This window comes from Sander vitreus, chromosome 6, assembly GCF_031162955.1.
Source record: "Sander vitreus isolate 19-12246 chromosome 6, sanVit1, whole genome shotgun sequence".
Lineage (NCBI taxonomy): Eukaryota > Metazoa > Chordata > Actinopteri > Perciformes > Percidae > Sander > Sander vitreus.
This window is the reverse complement of record NC_135860.1, coordinates 15,854,660-15,879,659: the sequence shown is the minus strand read 5'-3', so window position 1 is coordinate 15,879,659 and position 25,000 is coordinate 15,854,660. Positions and strand designations below refer to the sequence as shown.

General features: G+C 41.6%; 2 protein-coding genes across 3 annotated transcripts in view; one reads left to right on the top strand and one right to left on the bottom strand.

Moving 5' to 3' along the window:
* LOC144519705 (uncharacterized) overlaps positions 1 to 11,153 on the top strand; it is a 26,690-nt gene extending 15,537 nt beyond the window's left edge. For both annotated transcript variants that reach the window (XM_078253052.1, XM_078253051.1), the window contains exons 10-11: positions 3,808 to 3,960; positions 10,789 to 11,153. In XM_078253052.1, coding sequence (XP_078109178.1) covers positions 3,808 to 3,960; positions 10,789 to 10,965 — 330 coding nt within the window. In that variant the 3' untranslated portion in view covers positions 10,966 to 11,153. The remainder of the gene's footprint in view (positions 1 to 3,807; positions 3,961 to 10,788) is intronic.
* Positions 11,154 to 19,194: 8,041 nt separating this feature from the next.
* Positions 19,195 to 25,000, bottom strand: part of znf804b (zinc finger protein 804B) — a 31,740-nt gene continuing 25,934 nt past the window's right edge. The window contains exons 4-5 of the mRNA XM_078251860.1: positions 24,788 to 24,918; positions 19,195 to 23,931 (exon numbers count right to left, since the gene is read on the bottom strand). Coding sequence (XP_078107986.1) covers positions 19,914 to 23,931; positions 24,788 to 24,918 — 4,149 coding nt within the window. The 3' untranslated portion in view covers positions 19,195 to 19,913. The remainder of the gene's footprint in view (positions 23,932 to 24,787; positions 24,919 to 25,000) is intronic.

Below are 25,000 nucleotides of genomic sequence, written 5' to 3'. Positions count from 1 at the left end.
CACCATATGGGAACTAAGATGTGCCTTCACTTTGAAATGACAATAGTCTCAGTGATTTGATTGACAGACTCAGCGTTTATTTTATTATGTGTGTTTCTGTCTGGGGTTGTGGTAAGATAGAGTGGATTATCTAAAAGTTCTTAATTAGCTAACTTTCTCTATTTAATTTTAAGTACAAAAATTTAAAAACAAATATTTCACAGTGGACCATCTGTAAAGAGTTTTCTAGACTCGTTCTAGCTGTTTTAAAGACATGCAGTGGATCTCATTTGTGAAGAAGTTATTTTTTAATTTCACTCTTTCTCTCCTGAATATACAGTACACATATATACACAAGAACACGTTTTTGTCTAGGTTCTTCATTCACAGAAAATGTTTCAGTGATATAAATGTTATACTGCTGGTTCTGCAACATTACTACATTTATCATGTGCTGCTACTGTTCTGATAAGTATGGCTGCAGGGGGTAGCCGCCCCCTCAATATGCTTAGCGGCTATTTTGAATTCAGTGTGGTATGTCTTAATGTGTTTGTTAGCTAAATGGTTGATTTGGCGGAGGTGCAGGTCCCTACTGCTTCTGCCCTCAATGAATAATGAATAAAGTAAATATCTGTGTCTTGGTGCTTGAAGAACAGTGGGTGGGTGATCTTTGGCCTTAGATGAGAGGCGCACACACACCTCCGAGTTCACTAAAAGTTGAACGTGATTGTGTTAAAAGGTGGAGGAGCAAGCATAGCACAGTATATGTAATTATGTGGGAGGAAAAAACGTGTGATTGTGGAAAAGAAAGAAGAAAAGATTATTCTGGTTTGTTTCAGCATACTAAATTACACATCCACTCACTGTTTAAACTCTTTGGAGCAACAGGATTACAATAATCTGCTAGTTTTTTAAAACATATTTTCCATGATCTTTTATTATACATGACATTATATTGTTCTCCCAGTGATTGATCTCATTATTTTCTGTAGGCCCAATCTGACCCAGCTGTTGACATGATGGCTAAATGAGGCATTTGATTAAAAAAAGTGAGAGAAAAAAAATCGCATTGATTGATCTAAAGCTCTGTATTTTTAAATTAGGGCTGCACAATATGAGGAAAATATGCAATAACGTTGTTGAATATCGCAATAACGATATTGCTTGCAGTAAATAAACAAATATTAAAGTGTACTCAGTTCTGCATTTCTGCTGCTTTATGCTAAAATTGCTTGAAAAACAAATTGCTTGTTGAATTCATAACAAACAAAAGGAAATAATTTCCAACTTTCTTTTATTAAACATATTGAACATGGAATTTAATATAAAAGCCATCCATAAAAAAAGTGACAGTTACATTTTCTTTCAACTAACACAAATCTCTTGAGTGTCTTTCGCGATATGTCACATCCTTATGTGATGTGTTTATTGTGCCAGTTGATATTGCGATGACGATAAAAACATGTAAATATTGTGGGAGAGATTGTGGGGCCTGCCAACGTAACGTGACAGCGTTCTTTGGCTGCCTTTAGGCCGGCCAGCCCCACTCACCGTGGTTGAAAAGATAACCTTAAGGAGTCATCATTCAAGAGAAAAACCAAAGGAGAAAGTGGTACTGTGCATTCCAAGATTACTGACAGACATGAGACAGACAAAATGTAAACACATCTGGACATTCCTAAATCATATGAAGAAAAGTACCCTGGATTCCCTGGGAGCAAAACGTGCAGGGATTGTCTGGCTTTCATAAGAAATAATGTAATGGGTGTACAATAAATTATCCAGACGAAATTATAATGTATCATCTGATGATTAGGGTTTCTTAAAGAAATTAAAATGTTGGACCGGACTTTATATCAGAATGGATTAATGCTAAGTTTTTTTCCATGTATTGTCAATTGGCATAGGTTTATACAGTATGTTGCCTTTATCAATGGGGAATATATAATGCCGATGAATTTTTATGTTGGTCTTGGAGTGCTCACCAGGCGCCAGACAGAAATTAAATGGGAGATAATTGACCCAAACTTAAGATTACAATGCCTTAGAGGAATGTTACAGTGTACTACATCTTGCAGTATGTGAGGGAACACTAACTTCTCCTCTATAGGATGCCAGGATGCTAAAATATCAGAATTCAACTGAGAGTGCAGAGGGCGAAGGGTAAAAGCCCAGAAGTAAAATTTAAACCTAGGGAGATTTTGACCACCTGCACATTTTCCTCTTTGTAAAGTGGAAAATTTAATTTGAGGACATTTGTCTTTCCAAATCAATCTAGATAGCAGTGCATTCAACCTACCCCAATATCCCACTGGTGGTAGCAGAGGAATCATAGAGATAAAAAAGTTTATCCAAGGAAGAACATTCATTTTAATTATCAAAAATCGTGATTGAATGGAGTTTGGATTTTTAGTCCACCTCTCCAGATCTGATTCAACAGCTCTTGAAATAGAATTAAAATATTTTTTAGAAATCAGGTTAACTGAAGAATGTATCTGAATACCTTGAATGTTTCACCAGTGGAATTTCAGAAATCTCTTTGGAATCACACATACTGTAGCTTCATTACGGGGAAGTAGAGCTGATTTGGACCATTTAATTTTATATCCTGAAAAACTGCCAAAGTCTTTAAAGATCTTAAGAAAGTAAGGTACATACTGTGGGGCATTACCAAGATAAAGCAAGATGTGATCAGCATAAAAAGAAATATGGTGGTCCGTATTGTGCACAGTTATAGGAGCCTGGTGCTCTGATAAACGAATAGCCTGTGCGAGTAGTTCTAAGGATAAATCAAACAAATAGGGGAGAGAACACAACCCTGCCCACTGCCCCTTGTAACTTTGAACTGCGGAGAGCAGTTTTTCCCTGTTAATACCATGGCGGTTGGGTTGGAGTAAAGAACCTGAATCAGAGAGAGAAAATGTTCCCCAACCCCCATATGTCTTAGGATTTACCACAAATATTGCCACTCCAGATGGTCAAATGCCTTCTCTGCATCTAAAGATAAGACATCAGCTGGAGTGGGAATATGTGTGGAGGCCTCTATGATATGCATTAAATGGTGAATATTATCCGCAGCTAGGCGGGTTTTAATGAAACCTGTTTGATCATGGTGGACAAGGGAAGTCATGTAAGGTTCCAAATGACGGGCAGATACCATTGCATACAACTTAACATCTGAATTCAACAAAGAAAGGGGTTGATAATGATAACAAACCAAGGGATCTTTATATTTTTGAGCAGTAATGAGATTATTGCAGTGTTGACATCTCTAGAAAAGGAACCCTTCAAAATAGCAAACTGGATCATATCCAAAAGTAATTGCCCTACTGTAATTGCGAACTGAAAGCTAGATAGAAGATATTTGCCTGAGGGAATTTATTATTATTATTATTATTATTATTATATTATTTTGCATTTTATTATCTTAATATATGTTTCAACAACGTAATTCAATTATGTGTTTTAGAAAAATAAAAAAATAAAAATTGGTAGTGCCAGATGGTAAAAGTCAGATTTAATTTAATTGTGAAGCTACAGTATGTCCACACACTGCACGTGTGCATTTACATTCATGCGGCATTTGTAAATGAGTACAGTATATGTCAGGATTGGATCAGGTTGACAGTTATTATGTGAGTGATGGATTGGTTGTGTGTCTGTCTGATCCCATGTTATGTGTTTGTCAAAGGATGTGGGATTTCATGCAGACGCGCTCCATGAGGGTTACAAAGCAGTTTATCTTGTCACAGCTCACTTACTGCAACAAAAAACACTTTCTCTCTGTCTGAAACCCCCAACTCGCCCCTCTTTCTCTGTGCCTCCCAGGTTTGGTATCTCTCCGGCTGGGTGTGCTACCTCCAGTTTGAAAAAGCAAAGGAGCAGCAAGAAAGCGAGGGAAGAGAAGTGATGGAGGAGGACACGGAAGAGTGGAAAGCATTGAAGGAGGCGGGCAGATCATACCTGACCAATGCTAAGAAGGTAATTCAAGGCATAAAAAAAATCTAAAAACAGACCAAAGATTGCTGCTTTTTGATGATGCAGATAATGTATATTTGTTGTTCATCTCTTAATAAGAATACGATGGTGGAAAGTACATTTACTCAAGTACCAATTTGACACACTTGTACTTCAGGACACTTTATAATTCTATTCCACTATATTTCAGATGGAAATATTGTACTACACTCCACTACATTTATCTGACAGCCAGTCAGTTCCTGGTTAATCCATAGGCCCTAGTTAGTCGATTAATCGACTAATCATTGAAGCCATTTTTAATGTAAATAGGCCATTGATTTCACCTTCCCTAATGTGATGAAAATCTATGTACTTTTTACTAAAGGAACATTTTGCATGCAGGACTTTTACTTGTCATTGAGTATTTTTATAGTGCGGTATTGGTACTTTTACTTAAGTAAATTATCTGAATACTTCTTCCATCACTGTGTGTGAACATGAGAGGACTCTAACTACGCTCCATTGTTGCCACAGAAATATCTTTTAGTACGATCTCAAAGAGGTTTAAATATACCCCTGTCTCTCTCCCATTCCTCCTCACATACAACACACACACACACACACACACACACACACACACACACACACACACACACACACACACTCAGAGTGATGTGTCTCTTCATTCTGTCAGGGAGCAATGCCTCTATGGGGCTGTGATTCATGTTAGTCTAAAATCCAATAGGCTTGTAAATCAGACAGCACAGACTGAGGAATGGCAGGCCCCACCTACGATTTTTTTCTTCTTTTTACTCTCCTTTTCACCTCCCCACCTACATACCCACCTTCCCTCCTGCTCTCCCACCCCATCTTGTTCTTCTATAGATAAGTGGGGGCAGCAAATTGGTAATATCTTGACGTCTGACTCTGGCCAGCAGTGTAATGACAGGCCTGTCTAACCAGCATCTACTGGGGATGTCCACAAATGAGACAGAAGTGAGGTGGGCTTTGACCTACCAAGAGGGAGAATGGAAGAAACTGTGGGGAGAAAAAATAATGGCACAGGGCGCGTATAGATTTGAGCTGCCAGCTTTGTGGGGAGAGTTAATAAAGAAAGAAAAAAACAACGAATAATAAAAAAGTGGAATTGAGAAATGGGGAAAATTAAGAACTTAACCATTATTGCATGGAGAGAAAAAATACATAGGAATACAAGGTGAAAGACTGGCAAAAGAATTGGGTGAAGCGTCAGAGCGTGACAAATAAACAGCATAGCTGTTTCTTTGTAAAAGGAGTGAAGCAACAGGCGCAGAATAATGTGAAAGGTAAATGCACGAAGACCTTGAAAAGGTGTGGTGGAATGTGGAGAGAAAAGTGGTTCACTTAATTCCTCATCTCGCCACTTTTGCTCATATGCGTGTGCATTTGTACATTGTGTAGTCGAGATTCTCCCTTGTTTATATCTGAGCTTTCTTTCTGAGCATCACTGTGAGTGTTAATTATTAACGATGAGTCAGTCTGCTAGTTAAAATAGGCTCCAACATGGAAATGAGGCCTCAAAGCCCAACGGCTTGTTTTGGCACCAGTCCACTTTTCTGCATACTTTATGACCTGTGTGTGTGTGTGTGTGTGTGTGTGTGTGTGTGCGCGCGCGTGCGTGTGTGTGTGTGTGTGTGTGTGTGTGTGTGTGCGTGCGTGCGTGTGACAGTGAGAGAAAGCATGCGAGAATGCATAGGCGCACCTTATGTGGATGCACATATTTAATTATGGTTGTGTGTGCCAACTTGCATATTTAATTATTTGTTAAGAAATGTCTTCATTATTCATCTCTTCTGTGATCGATACTCGTGCATGCTCGCTCACTCACACACACACACACACACACACACACTGCATTCAGCTGAGATACTATAAAAAGGAATGATGGGGAGGAATGCATGGGTTGAGAAGACAAGAAGAGTGGGAGAATGAAAGGGGAGGCGAGGAAGGGAACAGATTGGTGTGTGCGTGCGCGCGCGCAAGGGGTGTAGCTGGTGAATAGTGGTGAGGGTAAAATCAATAGTAAACCGGACGTGAAATGGAATTTGAGTCTCAGCCAGATAGGGTTGCGATTGAAGAAGGATCTGCAGTGTATGCACAGAAGACAACGTTATATATGTGTGTGTGTGCATGTGCGTGAGTGTGTACATGTGCGTGTGTGTGCACAGAGGCAGCTAGGGCAAACGTAGGTCAAAAGCTTTACTATTTGATGTGGCTGAAAGGGTATCCCATGAGCACGGATTGTGGCTAGGGTTGGTCCAAGGTGTGCTTGTCATGTAATTTTAATGCCTTTCCCTAGGATGTGACTGGGGGACTGAAGTGTTAAGGGGTGTGTGTGTGTGTGTGCGTGTGCGTTTGCGGTCAGCCCTCTTAAGACTTCCAGTGACATGCCCTGTTCACACTTAAGAAGGTCTAATCTCAGCCAGTGTCACACCCTTGCCAGTGAAGCAGTATGTGTATGTTTGAATGACAGAGTGAGACAGACGTTAAGAGGAAGAAAATGTGTTGAAACAATTCATCTAATTAATGCTCTCTTCCTAATGAAGAGATGTAGGAGTGCTGTGTTTGGTCTAAAAGGGGATGGCATAGCAGGATTGAGGATACAGAGGGAAGTTGAGAGGAGTGTAACATTGTAAGATGTGTGTGAGAAATGCAAGTATAAGATGTGAAAGTATGAAGCGGTATCCATCACCTTTATTGGAAGGTCATTTGGTGAGAGTGTACGAGTGCGAGCGAAACAAAGCAAGAGACAGGGTGCGCAAGGGGAAAATGGTCAAGAGAATGAAGGCATTAGGAAATAAAATAAAAGAAGAGGTGAAATGAAAGGGGAAGTTAAGCACAGGTGTGGAACAGAAGGTGAACAATGATGGAATGATTAGGCTTTCACCACATAATCAGCCTGTCTTTATCCTGCCACATGAGTTGGTTTCTATTAAACAGTTTCTATCAAGAAATGAGAAAAGAATCAATTTAGGTATGAAGGGTACATTAGTGCTTATTACGTTTTTGTCTGACAAAAAAAGATGGAGTTTACAGATAATCTATGCTGGACCATACCATACTACGTATCCATAGAAATTAAGTAATTGTAGAGAAAGGAATGTATTGAAGGCATACTGTAGATTTTTGTTTGTCAGCATCTATTTATTGGTACATTTTCATTTTCTTTCTTACTTTTTCACTATCAAGTCTGTAAACCATTAAACCAAGCTGAACGACTTTTGCAGGCTGCAATATAATGACCATAAACAGGGTCAGACCTCATTCAGCCCCAGAAGCACTTCTGCTGCATTGTGTGTTTTGTATTAAAACCCATAGGCCTATTCAATTCTTTGACCAAGGATTGAAGCCATCATTATCATGAAGTCAAACTTGGCAGCTCTTCTCTGTAAGTTTCTTTACTGTGAATGCTGCCGTGTTGATTTATGCCGCATCGTGTTTGGAAACTCACAAGTTTCAAATTGGTTTCCCTGTTTAGACGTTTGCCAGTTAACAATATGCATAGCATATTGCACAAGCAATGCAACATTATGAAAAGGTTTTATTTAAAAGTAGAGAAAAACTGTAATAACTCAAATTCATCAGGATTGCTGCTGCATTGTGTCCACTCAATGACAGGGACCGTTTGTCAGGGCTGCACAATATGAGGAAAATATGCTATATTATGTTGTTGAATATCACGATAATGATATTACTAAATAAAACGGATATTAAAGTAAACTCAGTTCTGCCTTTCTGCTGCTTTCAGTAAACTCTTAACATACAACAAACTGCTTGTTGAATAAAAAAACCTAAACAAAATGATTTCCATAATTTATTATTATTATTAAGTTTAACATTGAAATAAATAGTTATAATAGTTAAATAAATAGTTCTAGTTACATTTTAAAGTGCAGTTGTCTACTGATACTCTTTTAACTAACTCAAAACATTCCTGAGGTTCTTAGGCGTTTTGTGATGTGTTTGCGCAAGTTTATAGCGCGATGACGATTTAAAAAAAACAAACATTTATTTTGCCGTTTGTCCAGTATGAGGAAAAAGACTGATTAATATAAATTATATAATATAAAAATTATTTTATCATTTCATCACATGTGAGTTAATAAACCAGACTAAGAGTCTTCAGCCATCCTAGCGTCTCTGTGAGGCACAGTGGGGCTTTGAGCTGAATTCTAATGTTAACAGGCTGACATGCTCACAATAACATGCTGATGTTTAACAGGTACAATAATTGTTATACGTGTTCACCATCTGAGAGTAGTTTGTGAGCATGCTAACTTTTGCTAATTAGCACTAAACACAGACTACAGCTGAGGCTGATGGGAATGTAATTAGTTCTGCAGATCAAGTCAAGTAAAACTAAAATGTTGAGCAGATGATGGAGCTAGCGAGAACATCAGGGGGTCACTATGATTCATCCTCAAGGGACTTTGAATGTCTGTACAAAATGTACATCACAAAATGTCACAGCAAAGCATTCCAGTAGCTGTCAAGATATTTCACTTTGAAACAGAAATGTCAAACTTATTGTGGCGCTAGAGAAAAGTCAGGGGATCATCAAAGTCAGTAGTATTTATGTTCTGGGGAACATGAATGTCTGTACATACTGTAATTCCATGGCAAGTCATTCAATAGGTGTTGAGATATTTCAGTCTGGACCAAAGTGATGGAATGACCGACAGATCGACACTGGTATCCCTATGGCCATGAAGCTTCTAGCATGGCTCATAAGAATAGCATGTAGATGTGAGAACAGGTGTATCCATGCGCCCGTTTGTGTTAAATGTAAAATATATTTGTGTGTTGTTTGTGAGTTGTTAATGTGGTGGTCAATTGTGCTTTGGGCTGTGACTTATGTCTTGAAAGTAGAGCAAAGTGGACCATGAAAGAGTTATACGATTACACACACACACACACACACACACACACACACACACACACACACACACACACACACACACACACACACACACACACACTCTCTCTCTCTCTCTCTCTCTCTCTCTCTCTCTCTCTCTCTCTCTCTCTCTCTCTCTCTCTCTCTCCCTCCCACTCTAGGCAGCTCTCTGGGCCGTGAAAGTGAGAAGAGAAAACATAGGCTGTTGTAAATGAGAAATGCCTATGTTTCTTGCAACGGTGGTGCTGATCTCAGCAGCATTCTGTGCCGAATGTGTAAAGAATAACTCCTGTTTGTTTAGCTAGCTGAAAGCATCACAATGAATAATCACATCCTATCCAGCAGACACACTATGGTATTGATTCATAGGAAATATTTCCACGTAGAAATACAATTTCCAAATGGCATTCAGTATTGTAGAACAATTTTGTTTTATTTTTTTTGCACACATTCACTGAATTTCTTAAATTATTTCTCTTATGCAACTTATGAAAGACACCCTCCATCTCTTACCCAAGGCTGTAATGTGCAATTATTGTGGGTATTGAGCCAAGCCTATTGTAAAGCAAACCCAACTTTTATTCAGACTGCTTGTTGTGGGATAAACATCTCCAGGCATTTCAAAGTGACATTGCCAGAATAGAAATCAGTGGTGTGTGTGGTGCTTTAAGGAGGCTGAGAGGGTCAGCTTCCCCCCCCCCCGTATCAGACCCTGTGACTGGACCTGGGTCACGCTCCACCTCCCTGGAGCTGCAACCTACGGAGACAGCATCCACTTAAATATACACACACACACACACACACACACACACACACACACTACACATTCTAACACACCAAATGAGTTCCTATGGGACTGCATGTCTCCTGTCAGGACCTGCTGTTGCTTAGAGACTGGTCCTGGGGCAAAGCAGTCACACACACTCGTCTTCACTCTCCTGGCCTCGTTACACTTTTAGTAAGAATGATGACACTCGGCTGCGTATTGTCCATGAGCTCAAGGGATTGTGTGTGTGTGTGTGTGTGTGTGTGTGTGTGTGTGTGTGGGGGGGTGTGTGTGTCTATTTTAGACTAAATAGAATAATATTCCTAGATTTTATAAACCATTCCCCACTCACCCTCTTTTTCTCTCTAGTTTTGTTTCTGGAAAGAAAAGCATACATATAAATCGCTGTATCAGTTGCCCTTACTCTGTATATGCACACACAGAAACACAGTAGTATGCTTTGCTGTCCTTGGTAGTAGATCCAGTAGTTTTATCACCCAACTCTACTTTGAGTTCAGTAATTATACACAAGCAGAGTATTTTACAGAGATAAATCTGCTGGCTGCTTTGAGAACAGGGCTTTTTTTTAATCTTGCTCTTTCACGGCATATTTCACTGTGATAACAACTTTGATTGTGTGTGTGTGTGTGTGTGCGCGCGTGTGCGCGCATGCATGTTTCAACAGCAACAGAAGGATAAATGGTCTTTTTGTCTCTTGTGCGGCTGAACGGTGTATCAAATGTGCTGATTTGCGAAATGAAAGACAAAAACTGTTTACCAGCGTTTTGTGAGCCATGACTGCCTCACTGACAGAATGCCGCTGCTCCTGGATATTTCAGGCGGCCTAACCAGCACTTGGAGACTTAAAACCTCCGGGCTGCTCACTTCCCTCAACTCCAAGCTGCTGCTTACTGATGCTATAGCGATGCACTGTTATCTTCAGTAACACAACGGAAGAGCCTCAGTCGAGAGCTTTTCACTCACCATATCTCATTACGTGAATTGCCTCTGCAGTATAATTTTGCACTGCTGTATAACCTACTTTCTTTTTAAAATGTCCGTTTCACCAGTCTACTTACTAGCCCATTACACACTTGCATCATCCTTTTTTTTTTCTTTTTTTTTTTTTTATCTCCCTCTTCCCCAGCTGTACAGTAAGCTGCGATGTGATGACCAGCCGATGTTGGAGCATGTGGACCAGCTGCTAGGCGACCTGGGTGGAGAGCTGGAGGGAGAGGAGGGAGACCCAGTCTTGGATGAAGACTATGAACCCTGTAGTGATGAGGAGGAGGAGGGTAATGCAGAGGCACCCATGGAACACTGACCACAGCCCCCTTGATTGTATTCTGCGATTTATCCCCATCATGTTTCCTTCTAGTTAAAATGTTCTAGCGCACTCTCTGAAGTGCCTTTTGTTTCTGGCTACCCTTTCACATCAGTTTATCAAAGATGAAATTTGAAATCAGGTGAGATGCACAAAAAGAGTGGCATTAAAAGCTGCAGTCTACTCAATCTCAATCTCTCAGTCAGTTGTTTATTGGTGAAATAAGTGCATACTTGAGTAATGCTTCCCTTAATCTCCTTGACAGATGCTGATGAAAGAAATTAGTTTTAGAGCTTTACTTCTTACCAGCATTAACAGCAAAACACTTTTGAATGTTTTTACCTCCTATACACACACATTGGTTCCTGCAAGCAAACATACACAGCACATGTGCACAAACTGAAATTGTACAAAAGCTGTACATTAATTACTTTTGCTCTCCATCAATACAGCAGCAGCAACAGTGTGTGTGTCTCTGACTGCAGTGGAGTGAAATATCTCAATGGGAAGTAAGCATTATTAGAAAACTGTGTCTGCCAACAAACAGTCAAAGCTCTCTTTACATGTAACGGTTCTAATATTCCAAGTTTATATGTGATTCTTAAATTCTTCAGTTTATTCTGCTGCTTTGGGTTTTTCACCTTTTTTGTTAACTCATTGGATTCAACAAGGCAAGACACAATAGAGAGAATTTGACATTAACTTATGCAGCTTATGCAGCATGCGTTTCTCTCTGCTAGGCTGTTCAAAGTGGCTGGTACAAAGCCTTTCAGAAGGGAGAGACGGGCAACTCTGTCTTCTTTTTTTCCCCAACTAGTTTTCACATAGCAGCCTTTTAAAATTTTCAGACCGGGTTATGTATTGTAATGGGATGGGCCAGTGTGATGAAATGGCACAATAATGGGCCAATGCTTTTTACTTTCTTTTACATATTTTACAATTGAGTGCAGCAAGGTGAAGAGCAAGAGTTTGTACCAAGTAGACAACAGCTGCACATAGAGCTACTCTCTGTGGACAGTAAAGAATATAATGTTTTCGCTTTATTTGTAACTAACAGCAAGAAACTCATAACGTAAGACATTTACAGCATGATATGCTGTTTGTTCAGGCTAGAGATGTTGGACTGAACATTTCAAAAAATTTGGATTTACTGGCCCAATTTAATCAGTATCTAATTCATTTTTAAACACAATGACACATTTTTTTAATTAGTTTCTATGTACCTTGCAAAATATATTGGACACACAACAGTCTGTGTCCAGCCCTGATATAGCTATATTTATGTTAAGAGTTTTTTTTTCTTCCATAAACTGACATTTTCTCCCCAAATACCTTTAGTTGTGGGACTGTGACGTGCATGCTGTAACACACATATACCACAGAGTTTATCTCCATGCACCATGCCTGTTAACAAACACAACACACCACAGGCATCTACTGCTGCGCGCCCCCTTTGAAGAATTTCATAACCGGTAAAAAGGAACGTTATCTGAGATGCTGCTCCTGATAGCGACCCCGCTACAAGCTGAGAGACCTGTTTGGGAATACAGGGGTTCAGATACCATGATCTGATTGTGCCCGTTTGTGTTTAAGGAGCATAAAATAAATCTCAGGAGAACAGATATGATAATGTGTATATATGCTGCATATATTGATAGCTTAATGTGATATGATGTGTTATTTGTGGACCCGACTTTGCTCAGAAATATTCATATCTGTGATGTTTAATGTATGATAATGCACCAGGAATACAGGCCTAGAGGACTGACTACCTGGAACGATGCGGTCATCTAGCATTTGTGTGTGTGTGTGTGTGTGTGTGTGTGTGTGTGTGTGTGTGTGTGTGTGTGTGTGTGTGTGTGTGTGTGTGTGTGTGTGTGTGATCTGCAGTGCTGTCTGATTAATGACTCCAGGGGTGAGTGAACATCGGCAGTCAGCCCTTTCTGGTTATTCTGAGCTGACCTAGTGTGAGTGGGTCATAGTGGACACAAAGCCTCAGGTGATCTCAAAATCCTTGGCCATTCTCAAACCTGTGTATCATCCTCAGCGCTGCAGGAATGTTTTCTCTTGCTAAGAGAAGGGAGTGCAATTTCTACACAAGGACACACATTCTATCATGTGGAAAGGACACTCACTGTTTACTTGCATTCTTTCCCGCTATATGCTGAAAATCGTTTTCTGAAATGCCAGAATGTCACTGAGATGCCAAAGCACAGAAATAATCAGCATTGTATAAATATATTGCCACTTAGCAGAAATGCAATGTTTTTTTCTTTGTTTAAAATGTCCATAAATTAACAAATATATGCATAAACAAAAAAATCATTACATTGCATGCATAGTTATGCATTCATACATAAAGCAGATTTCTTTTTTTACCTGTACAGTATGTCAAGATGTCTTTGGTGAGCATAGCAGCATGTGTTCAGTCTCCAGGGAAACCAACTCATAAGTATTTGTGTGTGTGCGCATGTGCCTGTATGTATTTTTTAATAATCGACAGTAATGAGATGAGCCGAGTGGAGAATAATCCTGGATTAACATCTTAAAAATGCATGTGTTGTCATAACAACCTCCTGATTGGGATTTAATACAAATACACAAACACTCAGTAAGCATACACACACACACACACACACACACACACACACACACAGCAACCACCAATTGTCCGTGCATCAGATAGCTTAATGCTACAAGCTGTGTATGCATGTGCTGTTTCTCCTATGTTGGTTTATGTGTGTATCGTTGACTTAATTAGAGACTTAAGCGGGGTGCTCCTCTGAAGGGATTAAAGGGGAAATTATCAGAATCTGGAGACTTAAGGCTGAAACCAGTTAAACGGAAACAGGAGGAGGAAGATCAGGACTCCGAGGAGATGGCGTTTGAGAAGCAGTTCTACTGTTTATACTCAGTCGCATGTTCATTTGTGTGAATTGTCCTCTTGAAGTCCCGCACAAGCATTTAAATATTTCTTCAAGGTGTACAAGCTATTCTTCCAACCTCTCAAAGCTGCTATTTGGATGTGTTTGAATTTTGGACACCCTGTGTTTGGATGCAGAGGAGTGTAATGAATATTCAATGATAGAGAAAGGAATTCAGACAAGCAGGACAAAGAAGAGCAAGGACAAAATCTACTTGAGGATTGACAGATACAGTGGTGCTCATACGTTTATGAACCCATGCTAAAGTTGACTAAAAAGAGGAATACAAAAATCATCTTTTGGAAATTGATCTTAATGCCTTAATTAGGAAAATTCCAACCTTTAAGGACACTAATTTTCTTTGTGAGTGAATAATGTATCGTAAATAAATAAATGTTCTTCCTTAAAATACAGAGGGCATAAGAAAGTACACCCCTATGTTAAATATCACATACCCTTCACCATACCTAGAGATTGGCATGGGGTACTTTCCATAAAATCATCTCTCAATGCAAATCAAACCAGCTATTAGGCTAACTGAAATAAAACCATGCCAGTCTCTAGGTATGGTGAAGGGTATGTGGTGATGTGGGGCTATTTTTATTCCAAAGGCCAAGGGAACTTTATCAGAATGCATAGTATCCTGGATCCATGAAATAACTGGCCTTTAAAAATAAAAATCTGCCTGCCTCTATGGGAATTTAACATAGGGGTTTGTATACTTATGCCGCCTGTATTTTAAGGAAGAACATTTATTTATTTACGATACATTATTCATTCACAAAGAAAATTAGTGTCCTTAAATGTTGGATTTTTTTTAAAGTAAGGCATCAAGATCAATTTCCTAAAGATTTTTTTATTCCTCTTTTTAGTCAACTTTAGCATGGGTTCATAAACTTATGAGCACCACTGTAGAAACGGCATGTCACTCACCTACATCCCTCTCTTAATGCTGTGGCTGTGGATTCAAACTGTGACTTAATGACGTAATGGGAGCAATGGTTGTCTGACCCAAGGGTTTTCCTGACAGCCACAGTGAGAAGCCATGAATCAAGTGACCTTTCTCCTCTTCAATGAAACCATTTCTTGTACAGGATGGATTTACTGGGTAGTGGATGCAGTGTGTCTGACCTAGGAAAAGCTCTGCAGCTGATTGATTGACACAAAGGGTTAATACTCTCAGCTTTTTGGGGATTAATGTGATCATTAAAAGGTGACGTGGTTTGTCTCAGAGTGGTCTTATTGGGAAAATGTGTGTTTTTCCTCTAATCCATAAGACAAGAGGTCACTGTCCATTATATGATTCCTTTGATTGTTTTACTGTGTATGAAATATTTGTTGAGGAAATGTTTCTGTGAGAACTTTTTTTCTCTCCATTGTATCCTGCAGAAACTCATTACATCTTATAATTAACTCAGAAAAGTCATCTTTATCATTGATCTGAATTGTTAGTCAATACAGCTATTTTAGACTATCCTGCTGCTTCTATTGTCTGAGGGTTGAATGTGTTCATGAATCTCTGCATGCATGCAGTTTGTGTGTGTGTGTGTGTGTGTGTGTGTGTGTGTGCCCATAGTAATCTTTGGTGGGAACATCTGTCTCTCAGAGATAACATAACTGGGGAATTAGCCATGCTGTCTTACAACCGAGCATCACATCTCACTATTACAGCTTCCTAAATTATACCCTGTTACAGTACACCTCTGTGTGGGTGTGTGTGTGTGTGTGTGTGTGTGTGTGTGTGTGTGTGTGCGCGCAAGCAATGTGCTGACAGTGTCATGTCCTTGGGGTGCCTGCCAAGTTTAAGAGTATCACAGAGCCCACTACCTCCTCTAATCCTTAAATCCATCGTAGAACGGAATTGACGTAGTTACTCCTTCATAATACAAGTCCTGCACGTGCAGGTCTCTTCTCAACACGGGAGCCAAGCATACAGTAAGTGAATAGAAAAACAAAACCAAAAAATAGATCCTGTTTTATAGGATAAAAGTGTTTTTTCTGGCTCTGAATTATACACGGTAATATATCTTTTTGATGTAAAAGCTCTAAACAGCTTGGAGCCACTTAGCTTTAATTATATGACACCTGCAGCAACAGCAGTGTCTGTTGACTCATCAGTGGTGACAGATTCTTCTTTGAAGTGTACCTTTATGGGAGTTCAGAAGCTTACAAAAGTTAAAGTGATGCATCAACCTAAAGTCATCAGAAATGCAAAGCTATACGATCAAATGGGATGACTAAGAAGACACCTTTCAATGGAAGCAACTGATTTTTACCAGTTTTTAGTGCACTCTAATCTTGAGAGGCCCAATCCCTTTGAACTTTATTTTCGCTTGTAACTTTTGAATGTCATTTGTTGGCTCAGTAGAAGAGTTGAAATATTATCCTTGCTGTAACCACTATTCCTAAGAGGCACAGAGATTCAGTAAAAAGATGTAAATTGGAGTGGAACAGTATGGTACTGTATGTCACACAGCCACAACTCAAGAAAACTTTTAATGAATGTCACTGTGAGAGAAAAGGTATGGGAAGCACTTTCTCTGCAATAATAATAATACCACCGTAAAGTACATTGTGCTGTGAATGTCTGTGCTGTACAGCATTCAAACATATAAAAGAAACATTTGTAGACTCTGAATGAGGCAAATAGAGAGGACGTGCAATGGTGCTTTTTCTTCTGCACAGTCAGAGAATAGCCGGGGGAGCTGAACGCAGCCCCACTGACCTGGTTGAATCAAAGAGAAGGGTAAGAAGCGAGACCACAAAAAAAGGAAAGAAAGGGAGAGAGCAAGAGATGGGAAGTGTCTCATTTATACAGCATTGCAATTTGGGTCGATGGATCGCTTCAGTAGCCGTAAGGGGCTCTTTTTTAGTCAACGCAATCTATACCCACAATCTAACAATCAAATGTGCTGCCAGTGGAAGTGGTCCTGCCCCAGCATTGAGCTCTATGTGACTGCTGGTGTATTTGACTGAGTGCCAGCTTTAGTTTTTATACCTCATTAATTCACAAGAGCGATTGACTGAGGAAACCGCTTCTTCTCGATCATAAATCAAACCACACACTCCTGCGTGCGCGCGCACACACACACACACACACACACACACACACACACACACACACACACACACAGCAAAACATGAATACACCAGGGAACAAATCTCATGGCTTAGGTAATGATTTAATCTGTCACTGACAGAAAGCACAGTGATATTGTGATTACTAATTTTCACATGACCCCTGTGTGGATAACTCCTGTGTGTATGTGTGACTTACAACGTTTGTGTTATAATACAGTGAAGGTTCCAAACACTCCATATTCATGGATACATTTGTTTTTAAAACAATATGCTTTGTGTTTTTCGTTCAAAGTGCGTTTAAGCTTTTCATTATGTGACTCTTCTCGTGCATTTCCTCCTTTTGACTTTGTGAGGGATTTTAATGGTTATGAACCAGAGAGAAGATGGAGCAAAAAAAAATGGAGAGGGTTGATATTATATAATTTCCACAATTATGAGTATTGGAGGACTGAGAAGTTACAGCACATTTGAGTATCTCTAAATCAAAGTCTGGGATAAAAACTGAGCAGTAGGGTGTGTGTGTGTGTGTGTGTGTTTGAGGGAGAGGTAGAGATAGAGAGGTTTGATGCTGTAACAGCTGCTAATTATTGCTGCTCTATATTTCACACAGTCTGTTTGATCTCCTGTCCTGTGGAGAGAGATAGGGATTCTCTGTTTCTCACAAACTCACACATTTGTACACACACACACACACACACACACACACACACACACACACACACACGAGCAAGCTCAGGGGTCACAAGGAGGAGAAAGAGGAATTGTGCTCTAATTACAGAATCTCTGCAGGGGTTGACTTATATTTCTAGCCAACACCTCAGTACTGGAAGTGTACACATTTGTCTTGTTTTTGTGTCTGTATTTATGTCACTGCTTGCTGTAGCCCCCCCCTGTGTGCTGGGCTGTGTTCACTGATATCACAGAGGGCAAATCAATCCAATCTCTCAAAGCACTCGGGGTAGTCCAAGTCCATAGACCATCTGGATGCCGCTCTGTTCTCTTCTGTGTTCTGCTCCGTGAGTGCCGGCCGCTGCAGTGATCGACTGTTTGGCAAGCAGGTTTCATACATCTGAGCCTTCACCAATCACCAGGCGGGGATGCATAGCAACAGTTACTTACCACCATAACCTTTGGGAAGACATGCAAGAAAGAAGCTCTTTGATGATTTTGTTTTACCTGATATGTATAATATCCAAGCACAACATTCACTTGGAAACTGTCTGGTGTAGATTAAGTCTTGAAACTAAGTGATATGTTGGCTTTGGGCTTTGGGCATTCTGGTGCACTGAACAAACTGGACATTATATTGTTGACATTAATGTGGTCAAAGAAATGTGCTTTTTTGGACAAAATAATGTATCTGTTTGGCAATAAAAAGACTAATAGCATAATAATAAAACAAAAATGGTACTTTTTAAAGTGCACCATCTAAGTCTCAGACTGATGATAAAAACATGTTCAGATTGATCTTTGATATTTTAAAAACGGTAAATAAAAAACGTTTTACCATTCATTTGCACACTATTAAATGAATTGCTACACTTGGTAGATAAACCTATTAAATGTCCTCATTCCTTTTTCTTCAGACACTCTTGGATAGTTTTCGACCTTGCGAGGTGATTACCAGTGTAGGAAATAAGAACATCAACATTCTTTTTTTTGAGAACTTACATTTATAGTTTCACATCTAAAACGTATTCCAATAAAACAGCCTGATAAGGGAAAATCCTTTTGCAACTGACATGCTCACAGTTCATAGACATGCACCCTGTGACAAGGGGTCACAAGTAGACATTGCTTGAAGTTAAGGGGTCACGAGCAAGAAAGGCTTGGAGCCACTACTTTACAATCTTTCTCAAGTCTTCTGGGTCTCACTTGAGACATGGTAAAGCACACTGTATTAACTATTTATATGGAACGTGTTGCAACATGTTGCAAGATCAACATGAATCAGACACAATAAGACAAAGCATTAATGCCTGTTTATTTTCACCCAAGTTTTGTATGTATATAACAGATCCAATTCATTTAACACTGTTTTTAAAAAAAATGCTGTGTGGGAAAAAACGATCTAATTTCACGTTCACATGTATGAGAAATTGTTTAAGTGTTTGTATCACTGAAGGCATTGAGTGTGGAATAAGCACTGTACCACTAGTAAAGGTTAAATCCACGTTTTATTTTATTGTTTTTCATAATTCTAATGTTATTACTGACTGTCAGAATATTTACACTACAGAGACAAAACAGGTCTTTACATGTAGCAGATATGGAAATTAGTTTTTGTATTTCCTACTGTGTATGTGTGTGTGTGTGTGTGTGTGTCTGTCCAAAATGACCTTTTATACACGCACACACACACAAATACAATATACACCAAGGTTGAAATGGCTGTGCCCCCGGTCCCTGGAACGTTTTTATGTTGTTGAAAGTCACACTCTAACTCAGATAACCTGTATGAAATGGAGATAAGGAAGAGTATTATCACTCTTTCTTACCCCTCTTTCCCTGGCATGAAAGATACTTCAAAAGGTAGCTGGTCTGTCTGTGGTTCAGAAGGAAAGAGAAGATGACACAAGCCCAGCTTTTCTTTGAATAGCAGGTGCACCTTTCCCTTTATTCTGGGCCTGAATGAGGAATGATTGGAAAAGCAAAGGATCAAAGTGTGTTTTCTCAATGTCTGCTGCAACACAGCAGAGGCTAGATGGAGAAACAAATTTTCATTTGAAAACAGTCAATAGTTAGGCTGTTTGTGTGTATGCTTGCGTGTGTGTGCAAGTGAGGGCATGTGCAAATAAGAGTTGGAGTTGATTCTAGTAAAAGCACTGACATATCACCATTTCAAATAGCAGGCTTTTGTCCAAACCCAAAATCTCTTCTCTTTCCCTTACTTGTCTGTGTTGCCAAGGAAGATTAATAAACATGGCAGCCACTCTGTGAAAATCACAACGCCTTCTGTTGAAACCTCACTGGCCACACTCTATCCATGAAAGACTGTAGATTTAAGGGTTGCAGGGCTACTTGGGAGGGTGGAGCAAGTGGGGTCGCGTGAAAAGCAGGGGACTGGGGGAGGAGAGGGATGGGATGATGGGACAGCAGAATGGAGGGAAACAGTGAGGATATGGAAAAGGGAGAGAGGTGAAGGTGATGAGGGAGGGAGGGGTGGAGAGGGGGCAAGGGGTGAGGGAGTTGAGCTGCATGCGGGTGGATGGTGGGAGAGGTAGATGAGGTGGAAGAAGATGAGGAGGAGGGGGGCACGGAGAGGGCTGCGTGTTGTAAAATGATATGATGGAGGCTGGAGAGAGGGGGGAGGTTTGGGACTCTCAGAGCCATAGGTTGAGTAAAGTTCTCTTGTGAGGTCACGTGTGGAAGTGGGAGACTGACCCGAAGGGTGTGCTGTGCTTGTGTTTGCATCGTGTCTGTGTGAAGCGACTGGGTTTCAGGCTGTAAAGGGTTGTGCAAGGGTGCAGGTGTGTATTGTTCCTCTGAAGTCCCACAGTTCTCTCGCTGTGCTGTGTGTGTGTTTGTCTTTGTGTGCATATCTGCACTCTCTTGCGTCTGTTCCAGAACTTTCTGCATGTGCTCTCTCGCCTGCTCTTGCAGGAGGCGATATTTGTCCATCTCCTCAGCAGTAAAGCTGATTGGCAGAGCTGTCTCTCCACCTGTCTGCTTGTCATAAGTGCTAATCTGCGACGGGCAGAGATTTGGCATGCTGCAATGGTTTGACTCAACCATGTCCAGAGGACATTTTTGACTGTCGACGACTGCTGCAGGATGCGTTCCACTGCCCTTAGCCTCCTCTTCCTCCTCTCCCTCCTTCTCCTGATTTTTCTCCAGCAGCCCTTGTTTCTTCCTGGCCTTTCTCTGGATTGCAGGTAGTTTCCCTATGAGAGGGAGAAGCAACATCCTGGCCGGTTTCTGTGGCACAGACTTACTGGGGGATAGTCCTGGGAGAGTTGTGCCTGACTTGCTTGAGTTGACAAGGGTAGAGGGTCCATGTCCAAGGTCAGACTGTGAATTGGGCTGCTTAAGCTGAGAAGGGCTTGTGTCACAATGATGCGTGTTGAGGCCCGGAACTGTGGGAGCAAAAGAGGATCTGTTGGGTGAGGAATGGGAGAAGGAGCAAGAGGTAAGGCCAGATGAAGTGGACGTGGGGCTGCTTTGCTTCTTTACCTCCTGATGGGCCTCATATGACAGTCTTGGAGCTCCTAAGGACGTCCTACAGGTGCTGACTGTCAACCCATCCACTGTGACTCCTGAGCAGGTACTGCTCCTGCTCCACTCCCAGCTTAGATCGGACATGCTGGTGCTGCTGCAGGGGCTGCAGGAGCGAGGGCTGTGGCATCTGCTGGCCCGTGTGTTGATCACACTCTGGGGGCTGTATGTCTGCCTACTTGTCCACCACTCAGGGCTGGAGAAGTGTCTCGAGCTTGAGCATCTGGTGCCTGCAGATTTCCACACACAGCCTGGGCTGTCTCTGCTGTCTGCCCCTGTCCTGGAGCCTGACGTAGATCTGTGTGTCCCCCTGTCTTCCCAGCTGTCACTGCTGCTCCATGTCCATCTGTCCACGCTGCACCTGTCCCAGTTTACGTCTTTCATTCTAAGATGTCTGCCTCTCCTGTCCCAGCTGCTAGGACTGGGGCTAAAACTTGCCACCCGATCCCACTCCACTCCTCTGTTTCTCGATCTCCACCCACTCCTTGACCTGCCCTCCTCACTACCTCCAGGACAGCTCCCCCTTATCCACTCCCACTGTTCTGTATCTGAAATCAGGCCTCTGTCTCTGCAACCTGAACGCTCTCTCATTGTCCTGCCCCTCTCTGTCTCCTCCCAGTCATCACGATGCCTCGAACTCTTCCTCTTACTATGAATGACTTTCCTGTCCCTGTGGAGGAGTTTTCTCTTTCTCGCCGGGCTGCAACCACGGTTGTTGTCAGGGTAACAGCAGTCAATGAAACTCCTGGGGTTGCTATGGTGACCCCTTTCCCAAAACAGCTTAGAGTTACATCCTGGTGAGAAGGAGTGTAAGGAGAAGTGAGACCGCCAGGGAAAAGTCACTGCATCTCTGTCTCGCTTTCCCTCCCCCTCGTTGTGTCTGTCTGCTGTGTGTCTGGAGAGCTGGGAGTAGGCACTGCAGTGCTCTGCCTGCTCTCTGTCTGGCTGGGACTGGGAATCAGTGCTGTGGCTCCTGTGAGGCCTCCTCTTCCTGACAGAGACAGATACTGGCTCAGCATCACATCTCCCGAGGAGACAGCTGCTCCCTGCTCTCTGCACCCTCCTCCCCCTCAACCTTGTCTCCCCCGTCTCCCTTTGCCTCCTTTTCTTCCCCAAGCTCCCTCCAGCTTCTCCACTCCTCTCTCTGCCAGTGGAGACTGTGGAGACAACACTCCTCACTTTGCACCTTGCTAATTGGCGCTTGTTTGAAGCTTTTTCCTCCTCGCCCCTCTTCCTCTTTCCCAGCTTGTGTTTCTTTGTGCTGGCTTTCCTCTTTTTGCGTGACACTTCTGAGACACCCACGTACGGCTGTGGACTGCTGGCACACTTGCACATTGTCTCAGTCCCACACTCACACCTGGACGGGCTACTGCACATCCTCTGTGTGCCAGGTTTGGTGACAGACTCTAATTTACAGCTCAGGGCTATGATGGCTCTCTCCCTGATCCCTCTCACACCCCCTAATCTGCCTCCCAGAGGATTCTGGGAGTTTATGTCAGAGCTGTCACTATTAGTGGGGTCAAATGGATGGGATGCTGCCCTCATGCAATTCTCCATTCTTAGCATGCATCTTCCTCTTTCTGGTCTTGTTTCTGACGATGAAAGGTTTTTGTTTTTTAGGAACAGGTGTGCTTCTCTCTCCACATCTATATGTTGCTCTGCCTTATAGTAATCCTCAGATCTGTTTGCTTTCAGCTCTTGTCTTGTCTGTCTTTGTAAACAGGAAGGAGTGTCTGGTGTAAGAATAGCTGGCACACATGGATCTGATTCCTCTGAGGGAGCACAAAACTGATTTTGTTGTGACTCCTGCCGATCCTCTGTGAGTAGTTCTGGTTGTTGTGGGTTCAATGGTTTGCAGCTGTAAGAGACATGTGGTTGAGACTTGGTGAATTTAAGCAAACTGACAGGCCATCTCAGACAAGTAGAGCCATCCTTCCCCAGCACACACATACACTGACTCTCCTCCCTCCCCGCCTCTGATTCTTGCTTTCTCTTTGTCTCGCTATCTGTGTGTTCGGTGTCCATTTGTGCACCTGCTAATGCTGTGCCCCTTAGGGCCACCTGGGTCTGTGATGGCAAGAATAGTGAATCATGGCTCTGATTATCAGGTGCTGCTGTGGAAATATTAGAGTGTACTTTCACTGCATCTCTTTTTTCAATCTCCTCGTCTCTGGCAACCTGTCTGGGGATTGGCCTTGTGTCGCTCAGTTTAACACAGTCAGATCTGAAATCATGTTTTTCACTCTCACTGTGTCTCCCCTCCTCTGCTGCCCCAATTTCCTTGTCAATATCTTGCATCATCCCCTTTATCCTTTCTTTTATTTGTTCCCTCTTGTCTCTCTCCTCCTCCTCCAGGTCCGAGAAGACGGAGGCGGAAGGCTCGAGCCTGGGCCCCCTGCGCGAGAAGCAGAAGGACACCCCAAGCCTGCCTCCCACTCTCCCCCCCCCTGGGAGAGGCAGCTGGGGATACAAGCCCAGGCAAGACTGGGGGTTCACTGCAGGTGGGTTTGTTTTGGATGCCGGATGTCTGATTAGTGGGGACTCTGCAGTGGCTAGCAGTGTTTGGGTAGGAGATTGGCGTGGATTTTCTCGCTGGTGGCTGAATGGAGCTGCCGTGGGTTGCGTAGGAGGCGGTCTCTGGGTGTGGTTGAAGTCCTCAGGGCTGTGGTCTCTTTGGTCCACGTCTCTATCTTGCTGCTGTCTCACAGCCCTGACTGCACTTCTTAGTCCTGTACTTCCTGGGGCTCTGAAACAGAAAGTGGTTGAAATATTCTTGATTTTAGTTGATTTAACTTGACTTCACTTTAGCTTGGCTTAATTTTAATTCAATTTAATTAATCTTTACTGTAAATTAGTATATGAAGTTAAAAGAAACGCCAATACCATCATGAAAATATGACTGAGTAGTCTAGATGGATGGATGGATAGATAGATAGATAGGTTGATAGATGGTTGATAGATAGATAGATGGTAGATAGATAGATGGATAGACGGATGGTTTATAGATAGATAGATAGATAGATAAAACATTATAAATATTAGGTTAATAAAACAATAAGTATGCAAAAAAACAGAAAGAAAGGAACAAACTGAAAAAAGCAGAGGCTTGATAATGATAGTCATAGTAATGCTGTTCACATATCATCGCCTGATTATAGGGAAACACATTTAATTGCACAGGGAATAGGTGTAATCATGATGATTATTACGTGGTGTATTGTTTTTTTTTTGTATCAGTTGTTTTGATTACGTTAGGTATGCGAACCCAGAGGCAAATCTCATCTTTCAACTTTTTTCACTCGCTTTAGTTACTTCTTAAAAAACTACTTTTTCTATTATTCATTCTAAAACTCATATCTCCTCCTACAAATCATCTACTCCCTGAGCGTCGACAATAAAGGTGTCTTCATGTTATATTTACTTCACCTGTGGCCTATCTAGGACAACTGGGTGCTATAACATCTGTGAATACATCCATCAAATCTAAGAAACGTTGACTGGATGTGTCACACTCTAACCCTCTGGACCTCTGGCCTCTTGTCTCATTTCACTCACTCACACACAGCCACAGACACACAGAAATACACTCTCCTCCCACTCACCGCTGGGTTTCCTGTTGCAGTTGTGCGAGCTGGTGCAGGCGTCTGAGAGCCTTCTCCTGTTTGCGTTGGTCCTTCCATGATTTCGAGGCCACGTTGCGTGCGAACTCTCTGTGCTTGAGTTCCTTCAGCCTCTGCAGGAAATGAAAATTAAGGATGATAGAGGGAGGGACAAAAAAATATGTGGAGGGCACGCGGTAGCGAGAAGCACAAGAG